At 40.7% G+C, this 15,668-nt stretch overlaps 1 protein-coding gene across 3 annotated transcripts in view; it reads left to right on the top strand.

The window, feature by feature from the left end:
* The window catches only part of CTNNA3 (catenin alpha 3), a 1,949,360-nt gene that overhangs the window by 116,963 nt on the left and 1,816,729 nt on the right, over positions 1 to 15,668 (top strand). For all 3 annotated transcript variants that reach the window (XM_036734544.1, XM_036734545.1, XM_036734546.1), the window contains exon 4: positions 1,644 to 1,810. In XM_036734544.1, the coding sequence (XP_036590439.1) occupies positions 1,644 to 1,810 (167 nt within the window). The remainder of the gene's footprint in view (positions 1 to 1,643; positions 1,811 to 15,668) is intronic.

The following is a 15,668-nucleotide window of genomic DNA, read 5'->3' as shown; positions in this document are numbered from 1 at the left end:
TCTTTTGGTATTAAGAAAATGACCACAATCCCTTAGCTTCAATTCCCTTCTGTTCAGAGCTGATGGGCATTTTGGGTATTTGGGGTTTCTATAAACATTTGTGAGTTCCTATGAATCCTGTGCAACTTTTGCATTTTTTTCCTCCTCATGTGCTTCTTGACTTTGGTCTCTTTTACCCATATTTGGGAAAACCTAGGCAGAAGCCAAATATAAGCTAGATTTGGTGATTTTCCTGAAGTAACTCTAGGTCAGGAAAAAGAGTCAAAGTAGAAAATGATTCTCTTGAGATTAACCACTAGGATTGGATCTAGTTCATTTGAGCCCAAAGCCTTGTGGAGATTTAGGACATGCTTCTGTCTTAAGGGCTTATAAAGTGTTGAATTTTAATAAGTCCTATGTGTCTAATTATTTTTGGAAACCCAAAATGCCTTTGTAATTTTCCTACATATGTTTAATTATTCTTATTATTCATTAGATCTAGACCATTCATTCTAGAACCTGAGTTTGGACAGTTCATATGGATTCTAGGTCCGTGGGAAGGGGATGCCTTGATGGCCTACAAACACAGAGTGCTTACCTTTTTTGAGAAGGGAAGTTTGATTGGCTGATTTTTTCACTAGATGGTGGGGGGTTGATTTCTCTATCACTCCCACCCATTTGGGTTTTCCACTTTGAATTGTCAGCGGTAGTAGTAGTAGTAGCAGCAGCAACAACCACGATAGCAATACTGGTCTCAATAACAGTTAATATTAATAATGATACTAATAGCTAATTTTTATAGCACTTTAATAGTTTACAAAGTGTTTTACAGCAATTATCTCAGTTGATTCTCAAAACAACCCTGGGATGGAGAAATGGAGTCAGGCAGAGATTAAGTGACTTGTCCAGTGCCACACAGCCAATAAGTATCTGAGGCCAGAGTGGAACTCGGGGCTTCCTGTCTCTAGGCTCAGCACTTTATCCACTATGCCACCTAGCTATTTCAGGAATCTTTTGGGGAACCTGATTTCCACCTGAGGGTGAGTGCTTGACTCCTCTGATCAATCCTCCTTAAATGTGTGCTTGATTTTAAAATATTTGCAAATTTTTATTGATACTTTTTTTGTTGTATCACAGTCATTTTTGGATAGATTTGAATGTGTTCCCTGACTCATCCCTGTGAGCCTTCCCTTGTAACAAAGCAATGAAAAAGAGCATTTAAGTAAAACCCACTCAGCAATCACATCTGGCCATATGTATGACACTTCATACCCACAGGCTCCCATGGTCCAGTGAAAGGAGGCGTTTGTGTTTCTTCATCCAATTTCTGGGAACAGGATTGGTCATTCCAATGACAGAATGCTCAGCTTTAGTTTACTATTCTTTTCACTTACATTGTCATAGTCACTGTGTGACTTTCCCCTTTTGCCTCAGTTCTTACATTTTCTCTTGTTTCTCTAAACACCTCATACATGTTATTTCTTATGACACAATGATTTTCCACTGCTTTCCTGTGCCACAGGTTATAAAGCCATTCCCCAATCTATGGGCACCCACTTTGCTTCTAGTTCTTTGTTAACACGGACAGTGCCAGCATGAATATTTGGATATAAATAGGTCATATTTCTCTTTAACTGAATTGTTCTGGTCTGTCTGTTTTTAAGGTGAAGCCCTAAAGGTATCAGCTGAAACATTTACAGATGATCCCTGTTATCTGCCTAAGAGGGAGGCTGTGGTTCAGGCTGCCCGTGCCTTGTTGGCTGCTGTCACCAGGCTGCTCATCTTGGCCGACATGATTGATGTCATGTGTCTCCTGCAACATGTGTCTGCTGTAAGTAGAACCTGGGTGATTGCAAGATGGTCTTCCTCTCACTTCTAGGGGTAGCATATGGTTGCTGTTCTCTGCTCTATAAGACTGTGCTGCTCAATGGGGAAACTTGCAGAAACTCTCTCACCTAGTTCATCACTCTTAGTTTGCAAATGTCATTTGTTACTGGCTCTATTGGTCCATGGGCATTCAAGTAAATCCAACAGCCAATTTATTAAACTTCTGTGAGGTATCCTCTATGCTAGGCCCTGGGGATACAAAGAAAAAGATGAAACTCTTACCCTTGAGGAGTTTACATTTTACGGGGAAGGGCCATACAACATTGTCATGCAACATGTAAATAATACAAAATACAGAAGTACATTCAAGGTAATGCAAAGGAATTGCAAGGAGGAGGAATTGCAAGTGACGGGGATAGTGGCTAGAATAGGAAAGGCCTTGTGTAAGCAGCAACACCTGAGCAATGCTTTTTAGGAAGCTAGGGATCTTCCCAGACTAAAGTGAAGGAGTGTAGTCTAGGCAGTAGGGAGGGGCAGCATTCACTCAAAAGCATGGAGGTGGTAGATGGAATATTATGAATGGGGAAAATGTTTAAATAGGAGTCAAAGATCCAACAGAAAACTGAAAAATGTCCATGGTTGGTTGATAAAAATAGCTGGGAGAAGGTTCTACATTGTGTGTGTATGTGTGCGTATGTACACATGTGTACACATTACATTATGTTCCTCCTCCAGTGACTCATCCTAACGTCAAGGTGACCCATTGGTTTCCAAAGTTGTGCCAGTGGGACATGAACTTTGTCAGGATCTCCAAAGCTATGAAGGCCTTGACGAGGAAAAGTCCGGCGATGGATTATGATGTGGACTTTTATGATAGTTACCTGAGGAACAAGCCCAGTTAAGTTTGGAGAAGCTCATGACCAGGCTGGCCAAGGGGTTATGATCTTTTCCATCACAATGACAACGCTCATATACTAAGCTAGAGAAGGGGCTGGCTTTGTATTGGTGGAGAGCCCTCCCACACTGATGAAATCACAGTTCCTCGAAGTGTTACTAAACCCTACATGGATAATACTTCTTGTGACTGTAACAGATGGTGTGTATCCTCTTCCCTTCATCCCCTCCTCCAAACCACTCCCACACCCCAAACCTTGACAAATGATTTTGGAAAGAGGACCTCAGGATAAGTTTGGGGGGAGTTTGCCTTGCTTTAGAAAGTTCTGCTAATATTAAATTCTTTGGAACAATAAATCCAAGAAAAGTATAGATGTGATCGATTCTTTTCAGTTTTGCTGTCTGTTTATTCCTGTAATCCAATAAATTTCTTTTTAAGCACTTGGATGCTCTGCCATTTGGTGCATATATATTAACCATTGATGCCCTTTCATTACCTTTAAGCATACTGTAGCTTCTATTTATCTATTTTAACCATGCCAATTTTTTGTTGTTTCCTTGTCTGAAATCATGAGTGCTTTCCATGTTTTTTCAAGTTGACCCGAAGCGTAATACATTCTGCTCCAGGCCTTCATTTTAAGTCTGTGTGTGTATTTGTTTTTCAAGTGTGTTTTTGTACACAACAGATTGTTGGGAGTCTCCCTTCTGATCCATTCTGTTATCTTCTTCTGTTTTCCTGGTGAATTCATCCCATTCATGTTCGCAGTTAGGGAACGAGATAGGACCTATGATTTTAATGTTATAAGGAATTCCCAGATAAGGAAACTCCCTTTCTCTCTTCCTTTAGTATTTTAGAACTGCCTAGAGCATGGAGAGGTTAAATCACTTGGCCAAGGTCATGCAGCCGGGAAGTGACATAATTCACTTGAACCTAGGTCTTCCTGGCTTTGTGGCTAGCTATGTGGCTATGTGCTATGTAGCCTCTCAGCAGTGTGTTCATGGTCATGTTTGTAATTGTCCATTCTCCATTTTCTCCTCTTAAACTTTTTCCATTCTTTGCTCCCTGCTTTTCTCTTTACAAAGAAGAAGGTAATGAAAAAGAAGGAAAGTGGACAACACTAGTGATTTGAAATGAAAATGACCTGCTTCTACTCCACTGCTCATTCTCTCTTCACCTTGCTCTGACTCTGATCATTGGTTCTTAGATTTTCTCTTTCCTTTTTAAGCTCTTTTTATGATCTATCTTTTGAAGGTAAAGTTTGTTTGGCTTATGATTATTCCTTCTGTGACTCTACCCTCCCTCTTAAATGCCTTCCAATTTTCCTGTCCCAAATGATTTCCCCATTAAGTTACATGAATTACTACACTGAAGTCTCTGTGTTTATGTGTTCAACCTATTTTTGTATGGTTTAGATAAGTGAGGTTCAGCTGATGCCTGCACTGCCTACTCTTCCTCCTGCCAGGTGATTGGTGTAGTCTTCTTATTTTCACTTTGCTTTGTGGTTCTCATAACTTTTGGTGCTTTTCATTTATGATTTCTTAAAATATGGTAACAGTTTTGTTTTCATTCATGGTTTTTTGAGAATCCAAAAATTCTTAAATTATTTCTTCCTGAATTCTCTTCCAGGTCAAATTTTTTGATGGTAAATACCTTACATTATCTTCTGTTTTCTAATCTTTTGATTTTATTCTAATATTTCTTGTTGTCTCATGGAATCATTGAATTCTATGTGGTCTGTTTTAATTTTTGGGTAGACCACTACTTGGGCAAGGTTTTCTAGGTTGTTGCCTAAGCTACCTACTCTCCTTCCAATTCATTCCTCTCAGGCACTCAATTTCATTTGTTACTCCATTTTTATTTCTTTCTCCATTTAGATCATATTTCTCTTATTTTCTCTTCATTTCTTGTGGCCAATCCATTTTTTCTTTCTGAGGACCTGATGGTAGTTGGTATGGATTTGTTCTCTCCTGTGTCTCAGCTAAGAAACCTGTAATATTTCTTCTTGTATAATAGCTATTCTTGTGTAAGTGGCAATATCTGAGCAATGCTTTTTAGGAAGCTAAGGGTCTTCCCGGACTGAAGTGAAGAAGGAGTGTAGTCCAGGCATGGGGGAGGGGTGGCATTCACTCAAAAGCATGGAGATGGTAGATGGAATGTCATGAATGGGGAGAGCATTTAAAAAGGAGTCAGTCAAAGATCCAATAGAAAACTGAAAAAGGTCCATGGTTGGCTGATTAAAAATAGCTGGAAGAATGTTCTACTTTGTGTGTGTGTGTGTGTGTTTGTGTGTGTATGTGCATATGTGTGTACATGTGTACACCTTACACTATTTTTCTCCTCCAGTGCCTCATCAACATCAAGGTGACCCATTGATCTCCAAGGTGGATGCCACTGGGACATGAACCTTGTCAGGTTCTTGACATTTACACAATAATATTGACCTATGATATTTCTTTGTAATGTTAGGTATTTTGTTCTGTTTAGTCTTATCCTTAGCATTAATTCTTCATTTGGGACTTTGTGCCAGAGCTAGGCACCATTTCCTCCCACACTTTAGAATGGAGTGATCTGGCCCTCTTTGATCCTAATGTCAATATCTAGCGGGGTGATTTGGCTGTGTTTGCTTTTTACCTCAATCACCTGGGCTCAGGCTACTGCCTTCTACCACCTTCTTTGTGTCCGTGCTCAGCACATTGGCAGACTTCAGTATTCTTGGTCAGAGTTCTGTGTTCCTCTGTTCTCTGTCAGGCATATCTATCTGGTCAAGACATTGCTTGATGTTTCTGCTCTGTTCATTTGAGCTCATGAGAGCTTCCCTGATGGGGCCTCTGCTCCAGTGTCCACAGCTTCTTGCTGTTCTTTTGTGTGCACTATTAGACTGCATGAGGTCTCTTACTAATGTTTCCCTTTGGATTTCTTGATTTTAACTTGATCTGATGCCCTTTTTAGATCATTGTTGGAGAATACGTGAGAGAGGTAGGCTTCTCTATGACCTTTCATGTCTCCAGCATAAACAGAAATCTGCAGTTATTTTATTTAAAACAAGTTTTATTGCTTCTTTAAAAAAATCATTATGATTTTCAATAATCCTCTGCCATAGTAGAACCTTTCCTTATAATAAAGAAGTGCTGTTAAGCAAAACAAATCAATGCACCATGTCTGACCATGTATACCATACTCAGTGCATGTAGTCCACCACTTTCCTACCAAAAGACCATAAGCTGTCAAATATGGTCAATATGTCAGTTTGTTTTGCTTAATAGTACTTTAAAATTGTCTGCTCTGAGCTGTGGGCACATCTTTCTTCTTCTTTTGCCTTACATGCAACTAAAAATCATTTTTGTTGTCTTTAGCATTTTAGGGGAAGCTTTAGTTTATTCTGAGTCTTAGACTTCCCCATACCATGCTTAGGTTCATGCTACCAGATTGAATTTGTATTGCATTATGTGCCTCTCCTTCCATATTGGAGACTGATTTTGGCATAGTGACCTAAGAGCTGGCTTTGGAGCCTGGAAGACCTGGGATCAAATCCTGCCTGTAGCGCATACTAACAGTGTGACCCTGGGTAAGTTACTTCTTCTCTCAGTGCTCTAGACAACTAAGATTGTACATTGCAGAGGTCATTGGAGAGAGAATTTCCTCACCTTGTAATTCCATATATTAATGAAACCATAGATCCAGGTCCTATCTCTATCTCCAATGTATTAGAAAAAACCTAATCACAATAAATAATAATTAATAATTAATAATAGCTGCCAGTATTTACCTAACTGGGCTGCTAGGTAGTGCAGTAGATAGAGTGTGGACTTGGAGTCAGAAAGATGCCTTTTCCTGAGTTCAAATTGGCCTCAGACACTTACTAGTGTGACCCTGGGGGAGTCACCTAACTCTGTTTGTCTCAGTTTTCTCATCTGTAAAATGAGTCCAGTATCTTAGCCAAGAAACCCCCAAATGGGGTCATAAAGAGTCAGACATGACTCAAAACGGATGAAAAACTTTTCTATAACACTTTGAGGTTTGCAAAGTGTTCTACAAATCTTATCTCATTTGATCTCCACAGCAGCTCTGTGAGGTACGTATGATTATTACCCTCTTTTTACAGATGACGGAACGGAGACAGTGGTGAAGTGATTTGCCCAGGAACACATGGCTAGTAGGTGTCTGAAGCTGAATCTGAACTCAGGTGTTCCTGACTTTCAGTCCCAGGCTCCATGTAATACGGCATCTCCTAGCAGCCTTCAAAGGGAGCTCACTAGACACCATGCAATTTCTTTAAATTGTGTGTCCTTTACTCCCATAGGTCTTGTCTATAATTGCATAGGCTTTTTATTGAAGCTCCTATCCTCCTTCAGGGATTTTCCCTCTTGGAACCTATGCCAGGGCAGCATTCAGTTCACTAAACATTTATTAGGCACCTTTGTGAGCATGTAAGGCCCTGTGCCAGGCACTCTCTCTTCTCTGATTGTTCTGAAATCTGCTTTAGTAAAGACATTTAGGAATCCCTGTCAGCAGAAGACTGCACTAGGTTCTGGAGAGAGACACAAACCTTCATACACTTTCCAATACAGTATGGGAAAAAGATCTATATGCCGATAGCTGTAACGAACACTTGCATTTATGGTTTTCTCAATATTCCTTTCTTTTATGGATTCCAAAGTGAAATGGTTACTTTCTTCCAAAGTTCGAGTCATTTTTATTTCCCTAAATGGGTAGCATTATTATTACTGTAAGGGACCTTAGAGATCATTTAATCCAAATTCCCCATTTTACAGATAAGGAAACTGAGGCCTTAAGAGCTAACATGATTTCCGTATGATCCCACAGTTGGTAAGTTGTAGAACTAGGATTCTAACTTGGGTCTTCTGACTTCAAATGCTCTTTCCATTATTCCAAGTTGCTTCCAAGTAATTTTTCCTTGTTGGTTCTCTCTTCCCATACCTTCTGAGAGATAAGAACCATCAGCAAGGCAAGACAAAGATTCCTAAGATGTTCTGCTCTAATCAGAAGGAGGAGTCTAGAAGAATTGTGGATAGTTGAAATCATTCATCTTGAAAATGTTTTTGTCTCTGTGTCATTTTCCTCATCTGTCTTGGTAAGGCAATATCCATGTCCTTCCTCATCCTCTCTGCTGTGCGTGGAACCGCAAAGCTGTAGACTTCCACCCAGGTACAGAGCATCTTATATACCACCCCATTCCTATCTCTTTTAATAGATTTGTTTCTTTTGGACAAGGTACATCATTTAATTAGGGTGTTCCAGTCATTCAAATCTACCAATGATGATTACAGCTCTTGTTTACATGGTGCTAGAAACTTTATTTCATTTGACTCTTGAAAGAACCAAGGGAGGTTGGTAATGCAACTATGCGGTTGTTCGGTCATTTTCAATCGTGTCTGACTCTTTGTGATGCCATTTGGGGTTTTCTTGGCAGAGATACTAAAGTAGTTTGCCATTTTTTCCTCATTTTACAGATGAGGAACTGAGGCAAACAGAGTTAAGTGACTTGTTCAGGGTCACACAGCTAGAAAGTGTCTGAGGCCAGATTCGAACTCAGGAAGATGAGTCTTCCTGACTCTAGTCCTGGCAGTCTGTATACTGCACCACTTAGGTGCTATACAAGTATACCCTCATGTTATATAAGTGAAAAGAATGAATTTGGTGAAGTATCGTGCCTAAAGTCACATGACTGGTTAAACATCAGAGCTAGGATTAGAACCCAGATCTTCTGGCTCCAAGTCCAGTGTGTTCTTTTGTCCTGAATCAACCCTGCCTTGGTTTCAACGATACCTATGGTATTATTTTGTTTACCTCTCTTGGTTAAAGTTTCAAGTTTACTTTGGTTTATTGCCTATGTTCAGTGGATAGTTATATAGATGTCCAAGGACATAAGTATTTTTCATGACCTCCTTCATTGCTGTTTTCTCTTGAGAATTACGGGGCACCACTCTTCCAGAGTGTTCTCTCTGTGTTTTGCCTGTGGTCCTCTAGACTGTCTGGTTTTACAGTTTCAGCTGGATATTCTTCTTCTTCTTCCCGTAAGTATCTATTTATAGCACTCTTTATCAGCCTAGCAAGTCTCTTGCTTAGCAAGTTTTTCCTTGTATTCTCAAGATTAACATCATCCTTTGCCCATCATTCTGGTGTAGGAGGAGGCCATGGCCCAGAAAACCAAACTGTTTTGTGATGCCACCTACATGACTATTTTCATCCTATATTCAATCTAACCCAACCCAACAAGAATTTATTACTCATTTACAACATACGAGACACTATGCTAGGTCCTGGGGCTCCAAGGATAGAAACAACTACAATTCTGATCCCAAGAAGCTTGAACCTCAATTTTCTAATTTGTAGAATGGGAATTACAGTAATGGTTCTGTTCAGTACGCTGTGTCCAGAAAGACTTGTAAGCAATTCCGAGGGGTTGAAGTGACTTGACTTCTTGGCATTTAAGTCCTCCACAATTTAATGCCACTTTACTTTTCCAGTCTTCTCTCCTCTCAATATCTTCCATATACTCTTTGGCTTTGCCAAACTAAAGTAGGCTCTGACTCTGAACATACCCTGAACTCTGATGCTCCATTGTATTCCTATCCTTTCTAAAATGCTTCCACCTCTATGTAGGTTCCTCTGATCCCCTTGTTTCATGAGTTTTCCCCCTCAAACCTCATATAACATTCCATGTGCACCCCTCTAACTCACCATGTAATATTATACATAACAATTATCTCTGTTGGTCTAATCCCTTTACTCTACCATGAGCTCCATGAAGCAGGGACTGAGAACCAAAGGAACTTAACAAACTGTTTATTGTTGCTTTTCAGACACCTCATTTCCTGAGGGTGTCCCTCTAGCTTTGAAGTATACCAGCCTCGGTCTGTTCCTGTGTATCGCTAGATTTCTCTTCCTTTTCTTATCCTCATTGAATTATGGCATCTCTGCTGAGATTGTCAACAGCATAGAATTCCTGTTGAGAATTTGGCTGGCTGCAGTGTCTCTTTTCAAGGACATAGGCTGAGACTACCAACTGGTTTAAACATGGCCCCCTTAACAGTCATGAATGTAATAACAACTTCCAGTCCTTACTGGCCAGGGTTGTATTAAAAGATGGCTACATTCAGGAATTCCTGATTCTGCACTTCAAAAAAGTAAATTGTTCCTTGAGGAAATCCAAGATTGTGTTGTGTTGAAACTGAGCCAACTCAGGGGTTAGAGGGGGGATAGGGAGCAGAGAGGCAGCTCAATATCGTCTTTCCTCTGGGCACAGAGCAGGATCCGCAGCAAATCTGTTGAATTGGATTGTTGTTGTGTTGGCTTTGACATTCTTGCTATTTTGAATGAATTTTTTAAAATGATATTTTTTTTAGTGCACTTCATTATCATTCCAACTGGCCTAGTCCACACTGCTGATTAATCAGTAAAAATTTATTCAGCACCTGTTCTGTACCAGGCATAGTGTTAAGCACTGGGCATACAAATAGAGTAGTGAGGCCGTCACCGTCCTTGAGAAGCTTATCTTTGACTGATGGCCTCTCATGGGTCAGAATTCTCTTCCATGGAATTGAAGCTCAGGGTTGCCATTACAGGACTTAGAATCACAGAGTCTTGGGGTTGGGTGGGACTTCAGAATCACCCAGTCCAACTAGCCCAAGGTCAGAAGCCCCTCTGCAATGGAGCATGCAAATTGACTTCAAGCCTTGGCATGAAGGCCTCCCTTGGAGTGGACCTGCCACCTGCTGAAGCAGCCCATTCAATTTTTTGATATGAAATTTGTCCTTTTATTAAACTTCAATTTACCTCCATACAACTTCTACCCATGGCTCCTTGTTTGCTCTACGGGGTCAGGCAGAACATTTCTGATTCTCTCCCCAGAGGATGGGGCTTTATATAGTTGAAAATAACTATTATGTCCCCTATCTCTGATACTAAATCTTTCCCGTGCTAAATACCTCCGTTTCCTTCAGCCAATTCCTGTATATCGTGAACTTCACTCTTTTGGGTTCTCTCCTCTGGATGCATTCTATCAATTTCATTCCTTAGATCTAAAATAAGGGACCTTAGAGATCATCTAGTCCAGGGGTAAGGAACCTGTGCCCTCGAGGCCACATGTAGCCCTCAAGGTCCCCAAGTGCGGCCCTTCGACTGAATCTAAACTTTACAGAACAAATCCCCTCAATAAAAAGATTTGTTCTGTAAAACTTGGACTCAGTCAAGAGGCCACACCCAAGGACCTAGAAGGCCACATGCGGCCTCAAGGCTACAGGTTCCCAACCCCTGATAGTCTAACCTTTCATTTTCCAGAGGAGGCATGGGGAGACAATATGACTTTCCCAAATCACCGAGGTACTAATGCCAGAGTCAGGATTTGAATCCAGGATTTTGGTTCAAATTCAGCACTCTTTTCATCACTCCAAGTCTCTTTGGACTTCCAAACCTCTGGATTCGGTTATTTTCATTTTGAAGAAAGTCAGTGAGTTTGATCATTCTAGTGAAGTCTATTTCCTGACTTTCATTCATTTCTTGTGCAATATTCAAGGTAGTTTAAGCACAATAAAAGGCAGCGTTGATCCCTGTGGGTTTTGGTTGAGCTCTCCTTATCAGAAAACCAGGTGAGAGATCAGCATCGCCACAGGGAGTTGGTATAGTATTTATCAACTCCTTCTTTTGAGTGTATTTTTAACACTTAATTTGGAAATTGGTATTCCGAGTTCACAGGCTGAGCAGTGGCTCTCCAAATGACTGGTGTTTGTTTTCTTTTCACAGAAAATCATTCATTGCTGTATTGGCAGCTGGGTCTTTCTGAGGCCAGTCCCTCTTGATAAGTAGGGTTCTGCAGATGTGCTTCTTCTCCCCCTCCCACCATGACCCCTTTCCTCTGCCTTTCTAGGATTTAGTTTCAGGAGAGGGGGAAATGTTCTAAGATCCTTTCTTATTCGAAGCATTGTTATGGTAGCTTGAAAAACCTTTGGTTTTAGGCACTTAGCTGTTCTTGTTTCAGACTGTCTCTGTTCTAAAAATACCCTCCTCTCCTGCTTGTTACCCCTGCCCTGTCCTGCCTGTTCACCAGAGCACTCCAAATTTGGGTTCTTACTTTCAAGAAACTTGAAGCTTCCTAATTTATTGGCAGGAGGCTGCTAGGTGTTTCAGCAGATAGAACAATGGGCCTAGAGTCAGGAAGACCTAAGTTCAAATTTAGCCTCACACACTTACTAGCTATGTCACCTTGGACAAGTCTCCTAACTCTGCCTCAGTTTCCTCATCTGTGAAATGAACTAGAGAAGGAAATGGCAAACTGCTCCAGAATCTTTGCCAAGAAAAGCCCATGGCCAGTATTGGCATGCTACAGTCCAGGGGTGGGAGTGGTCACTAAGAGTTGGACATGACTGAATAACAAATTTATTGGTACCTCCTTGCCTGTGGTGTCAGAGGTACAAACACTAATCAACTGCACCTGAGTTTGACCTCCTCCTTCCCTATGAGACAACAGGCCTTCTATCACATTGCCAAATCCCTTTGTTATGTGGGACAACCTACCTACTCCCATACTGAATTTGGAAAAGGGTTGAGTGGCCTGATCTGGATGCTGGGTCTGGAGGGAGCTTCTCACACCATCAGGGACCTCTCTTTCTCCAGATCATTTCACCCATGGCTTGTACTCTCCTTACTACTGAAGTCACAGTCTGTCCTACTCCTCTAGAGATCTGGTTGCTACTCTCTTTGTGACCCTCAACAAGTCAAGAACCTCTCTTAGACTGTTTCCTCAGCTTTAAAATGGACATGATAACATCACCTTCCTCCTAGCATTATTGTGAGGACCAAATGAAGGAATATAGAAAGAGTTCTATGTGGATCATAGCTATTATTCAAATCCTTTCTTTTTGGGCGACTAGCATCCCTCTTATTAGAGATATGGAAGTCGTTCAGTCCTCTTTGCTGCTCTGACGGTGATGTGGAAAGATCTCTAGGCAAGGAGTCAAAAGCCTGATTCTAAAATCAGATCTGCTGCTAGCTGGCTATATGATTTTAGGTATTATTTTGTCCACTATAGACTCTAGCTTCCTCATGGAAAATGGGGATAATGTCTGTCTCAACTTTCCTCTCTTCAGTTAGGTGGTACAATGAATAGGATGCTGAACTGGGAATCAGGAAGAGCCGAGTTCAAATCCTACCTCAGACATATGCTAGTAGTATGACTCTATGTAATTCATTTAATCACGTGGGTTTTAGTTTCTTTATCTATGAAATCAAGGGTTGTACTCCATGGCCTCCAAGGTTCCTTCTAGTTCCAAATATATGATTCTGTGAACAAATATAATAATTTATTTTTTTACATTTGAAAATTCTAAGTAAATATAAGATATTTGTAATAATATTAATCATAGGCCAGACAGATGTCACATTGTATCATGCTTTAATGTTTACAAAGCGCTTTATCAATATTGTCTTATTTGGAGGCATCTCATTTCTTTCTATCCCCCATATACCTTGTGCAAAGTAGTTAACAAATATTGGGTGAATGAATGAATGAGCATGTTGTTGCATCCGGTTCTATGCATTATCTTTAAACATCTCAAATGTATTTACAATGTTGGTTGATGGAAATGGAAAGAACACTCAGTAAGCAAGCATTTATTAAGTTCCTACTGTGTGTCAGGTATTATGCTAAGCGCCAAGACCACCACCAACAAGAACAATAAGAGAAAATTGAATCCTGCATTACTAGAATGACCAAACTAGGCCCTGAAGAGGAAATGAGGAAGTGTAGAGGTGGGGGGGGGTACTTTGGATGCAGAATATGGCATATCCTGTCAACCTTGATTAATGTGTGGGTTAGTTTTGATAAAATGCTTCCTCCATTTTTATTCTTTGTTACAGGCAATGACTATCTGTGTAGGGAAAGGGAGGGGGAGAGGATATGTTTGGAAAGAAAGCTGATATAGAAACCAAAGATATCAATAAAAATCTAAAAGGAAATCTGGTAGCTGGGCCACTTAACTTGACTTTGTTCCATGCTTGGGTCACTCTTGCAATTCCTCTAATGGCTTCCTTATAGTGGAATGCGCTTGGAATTGTGTTTCCATTTTCTGCCTTGGCAGAAACCATTTTGTTAATGAAAGACATTATCCGCCAGTGAGTTCTCTGGAAAAACAGGGTTTGAAAGTTAGTGGCGATAGTTCACAAAAAACAACACAAGTTATTTTTCACCATAACACTTTGCTACTGTTGTAGTAGATATCGTATTTACGTTACATGCATTTCATTCTCTCTTCTTCCTCTTTTCCAACCACTGTTGTGGTCTCCTTTGGTGAATTTTGGAGTCAAGAAGATCTGGTTTTAGATCCTGCCTCTGGTATTTATTAGTGGTGTGACCATAGACAAATTGCTGGATCTCTCTGAGCCTCAGTTTCTTCTTCTGTAAAATGGGCATAACATCCACAGCACCTGTCTTCGAAGATTCTTGTGATACTCAAATGAGAGAATGTGGGTAAACCGTTTTGTAAATCTTTAAAGCGCTATCTAAATGATGCATTGCTGCTATTTCTGTCTAGTTCCTGTCGTGTACTCGTGGCTACTCCCCCCAAGAATGACTCTCTTTTGGGTTTTCTTCTCTTTTCTCTCTCTAATAACAAATAATCACAGATTAGAGTTGGGAGGGCTATTAGAGGTCATCTAGTCCAATCCCCACAATTTATAGGAGCCCCAAATCACACACATATTAAGTGTTAGAGCAGGGATTTGAACCCAGTTTTTCTGAATACAAATCCAGTTCTCTTACCACCACAGCAATCTACTCTCTCTTCCTTGGTGACCTGCTACTCTCTTGTGGGTTCATTGATCAGCCTTACACAAATGACTCCTCCACCCATCTATAAATCCATCCTGAATCTGTCTCCCAAACTCCCATCCCACATCTCTCCTAATCTCTAGTAAATTGTGGAATTTTGCTATGGGCAGTACTATTTACAGCATTGCTGTTCTCACCGTCCTTTCCTGCTTCCCTAGTCTTCAGAATCTTTGGAGATGCAGTGTGGTGGATCAAAAAGAGCCCTGGATTCAGGGGCAGAAGGGATGCCTTCAGGTGGCCATGGCTGTGGTCCCTGGCCCAAGGACCTTTGCTTGCAAGTGTCCTGGTAGATGGCAAATCTTCCCTAAGCCACCCTTCAAATCTTGCTGCATTGGTTCATTTCTCCTCATCTTCTTTCTCATTTTACTGCTGGTGCCCACATATATTTCCTGAGCTCATGGGATGTGTAATCTGGAGAGAACATTAACTTTGGTTTTCTTTTAAAATGCATTGTCAGAGAAAGAGGAAAAAATTATCTGGGAATGAGGAATAATGCTGGGCTAAACCAACCATTTGCTGGCAAAGGCTTTTCTGCAGAGCAGCGTTTCAGTATCGGAATGAGAGCAGAGAGGAAGGAGCCCAACATCATCTCCACTGTTTTATTTAGTGGAATGCTTACATTATTATCTTTTTCATAATAATATTTGATGGAAATCTCTCTGGGATGCTAAGAATGTGAACTTAGGTCACCGGAGACTGCTTGTTGAGTTGAAGTGGTACAACTTGTTTTCGGTATCATTCTGTACTCAACTCAGCACGTTGGTTCTAGTAGAGTGGAATCTCCTTGAGGATAGGCACTGTTTCATATTTGTCTTCCCATCTCCAGTGCCTCCAATGTAGCAAGCACTTGATATAGGTTGTTGTTTAGTCGTTTCAGTTGTGTCTGACTCCATGACCCCATTTGGGGTTTTCTTGGCAAAGATACTCAAGTGTTTTGCCATTTCATTCTGCAGCTCATTTTACAGATGAATAAATTGAGGTAAATGGGGTCAGTTGACTTGCCCAGAGTCACACAGCTAGTAAATATCAGAGGCTGGATTTGAACTTGGGTCTTCCTGACTCTAGGTCTGGTGCCTTAACCATTGTGCCATCTGCTTGCCACTAACTTGATACAGGACCATA

Source organism: Trichosurus vulpecula, chromosome 8 (assembly GCF_011100635.1).
Source record: "Trichosurus vulpecula isolate mTriVul1 chromosome 8, mTriVul1.pri, whole genome shotgun sequence".
NCBI lineage: Eukaryota > Metazoa > Chordata > Mammalia > Diprotodontia > Phalangeridae > Trichosurus > Trichosurus vulpecula.
The sequence above is the reverse complement of the archived record's forward strand: the minus strand, read 5'-3'. Positions and strand labels throughout refer to the sequence as shown.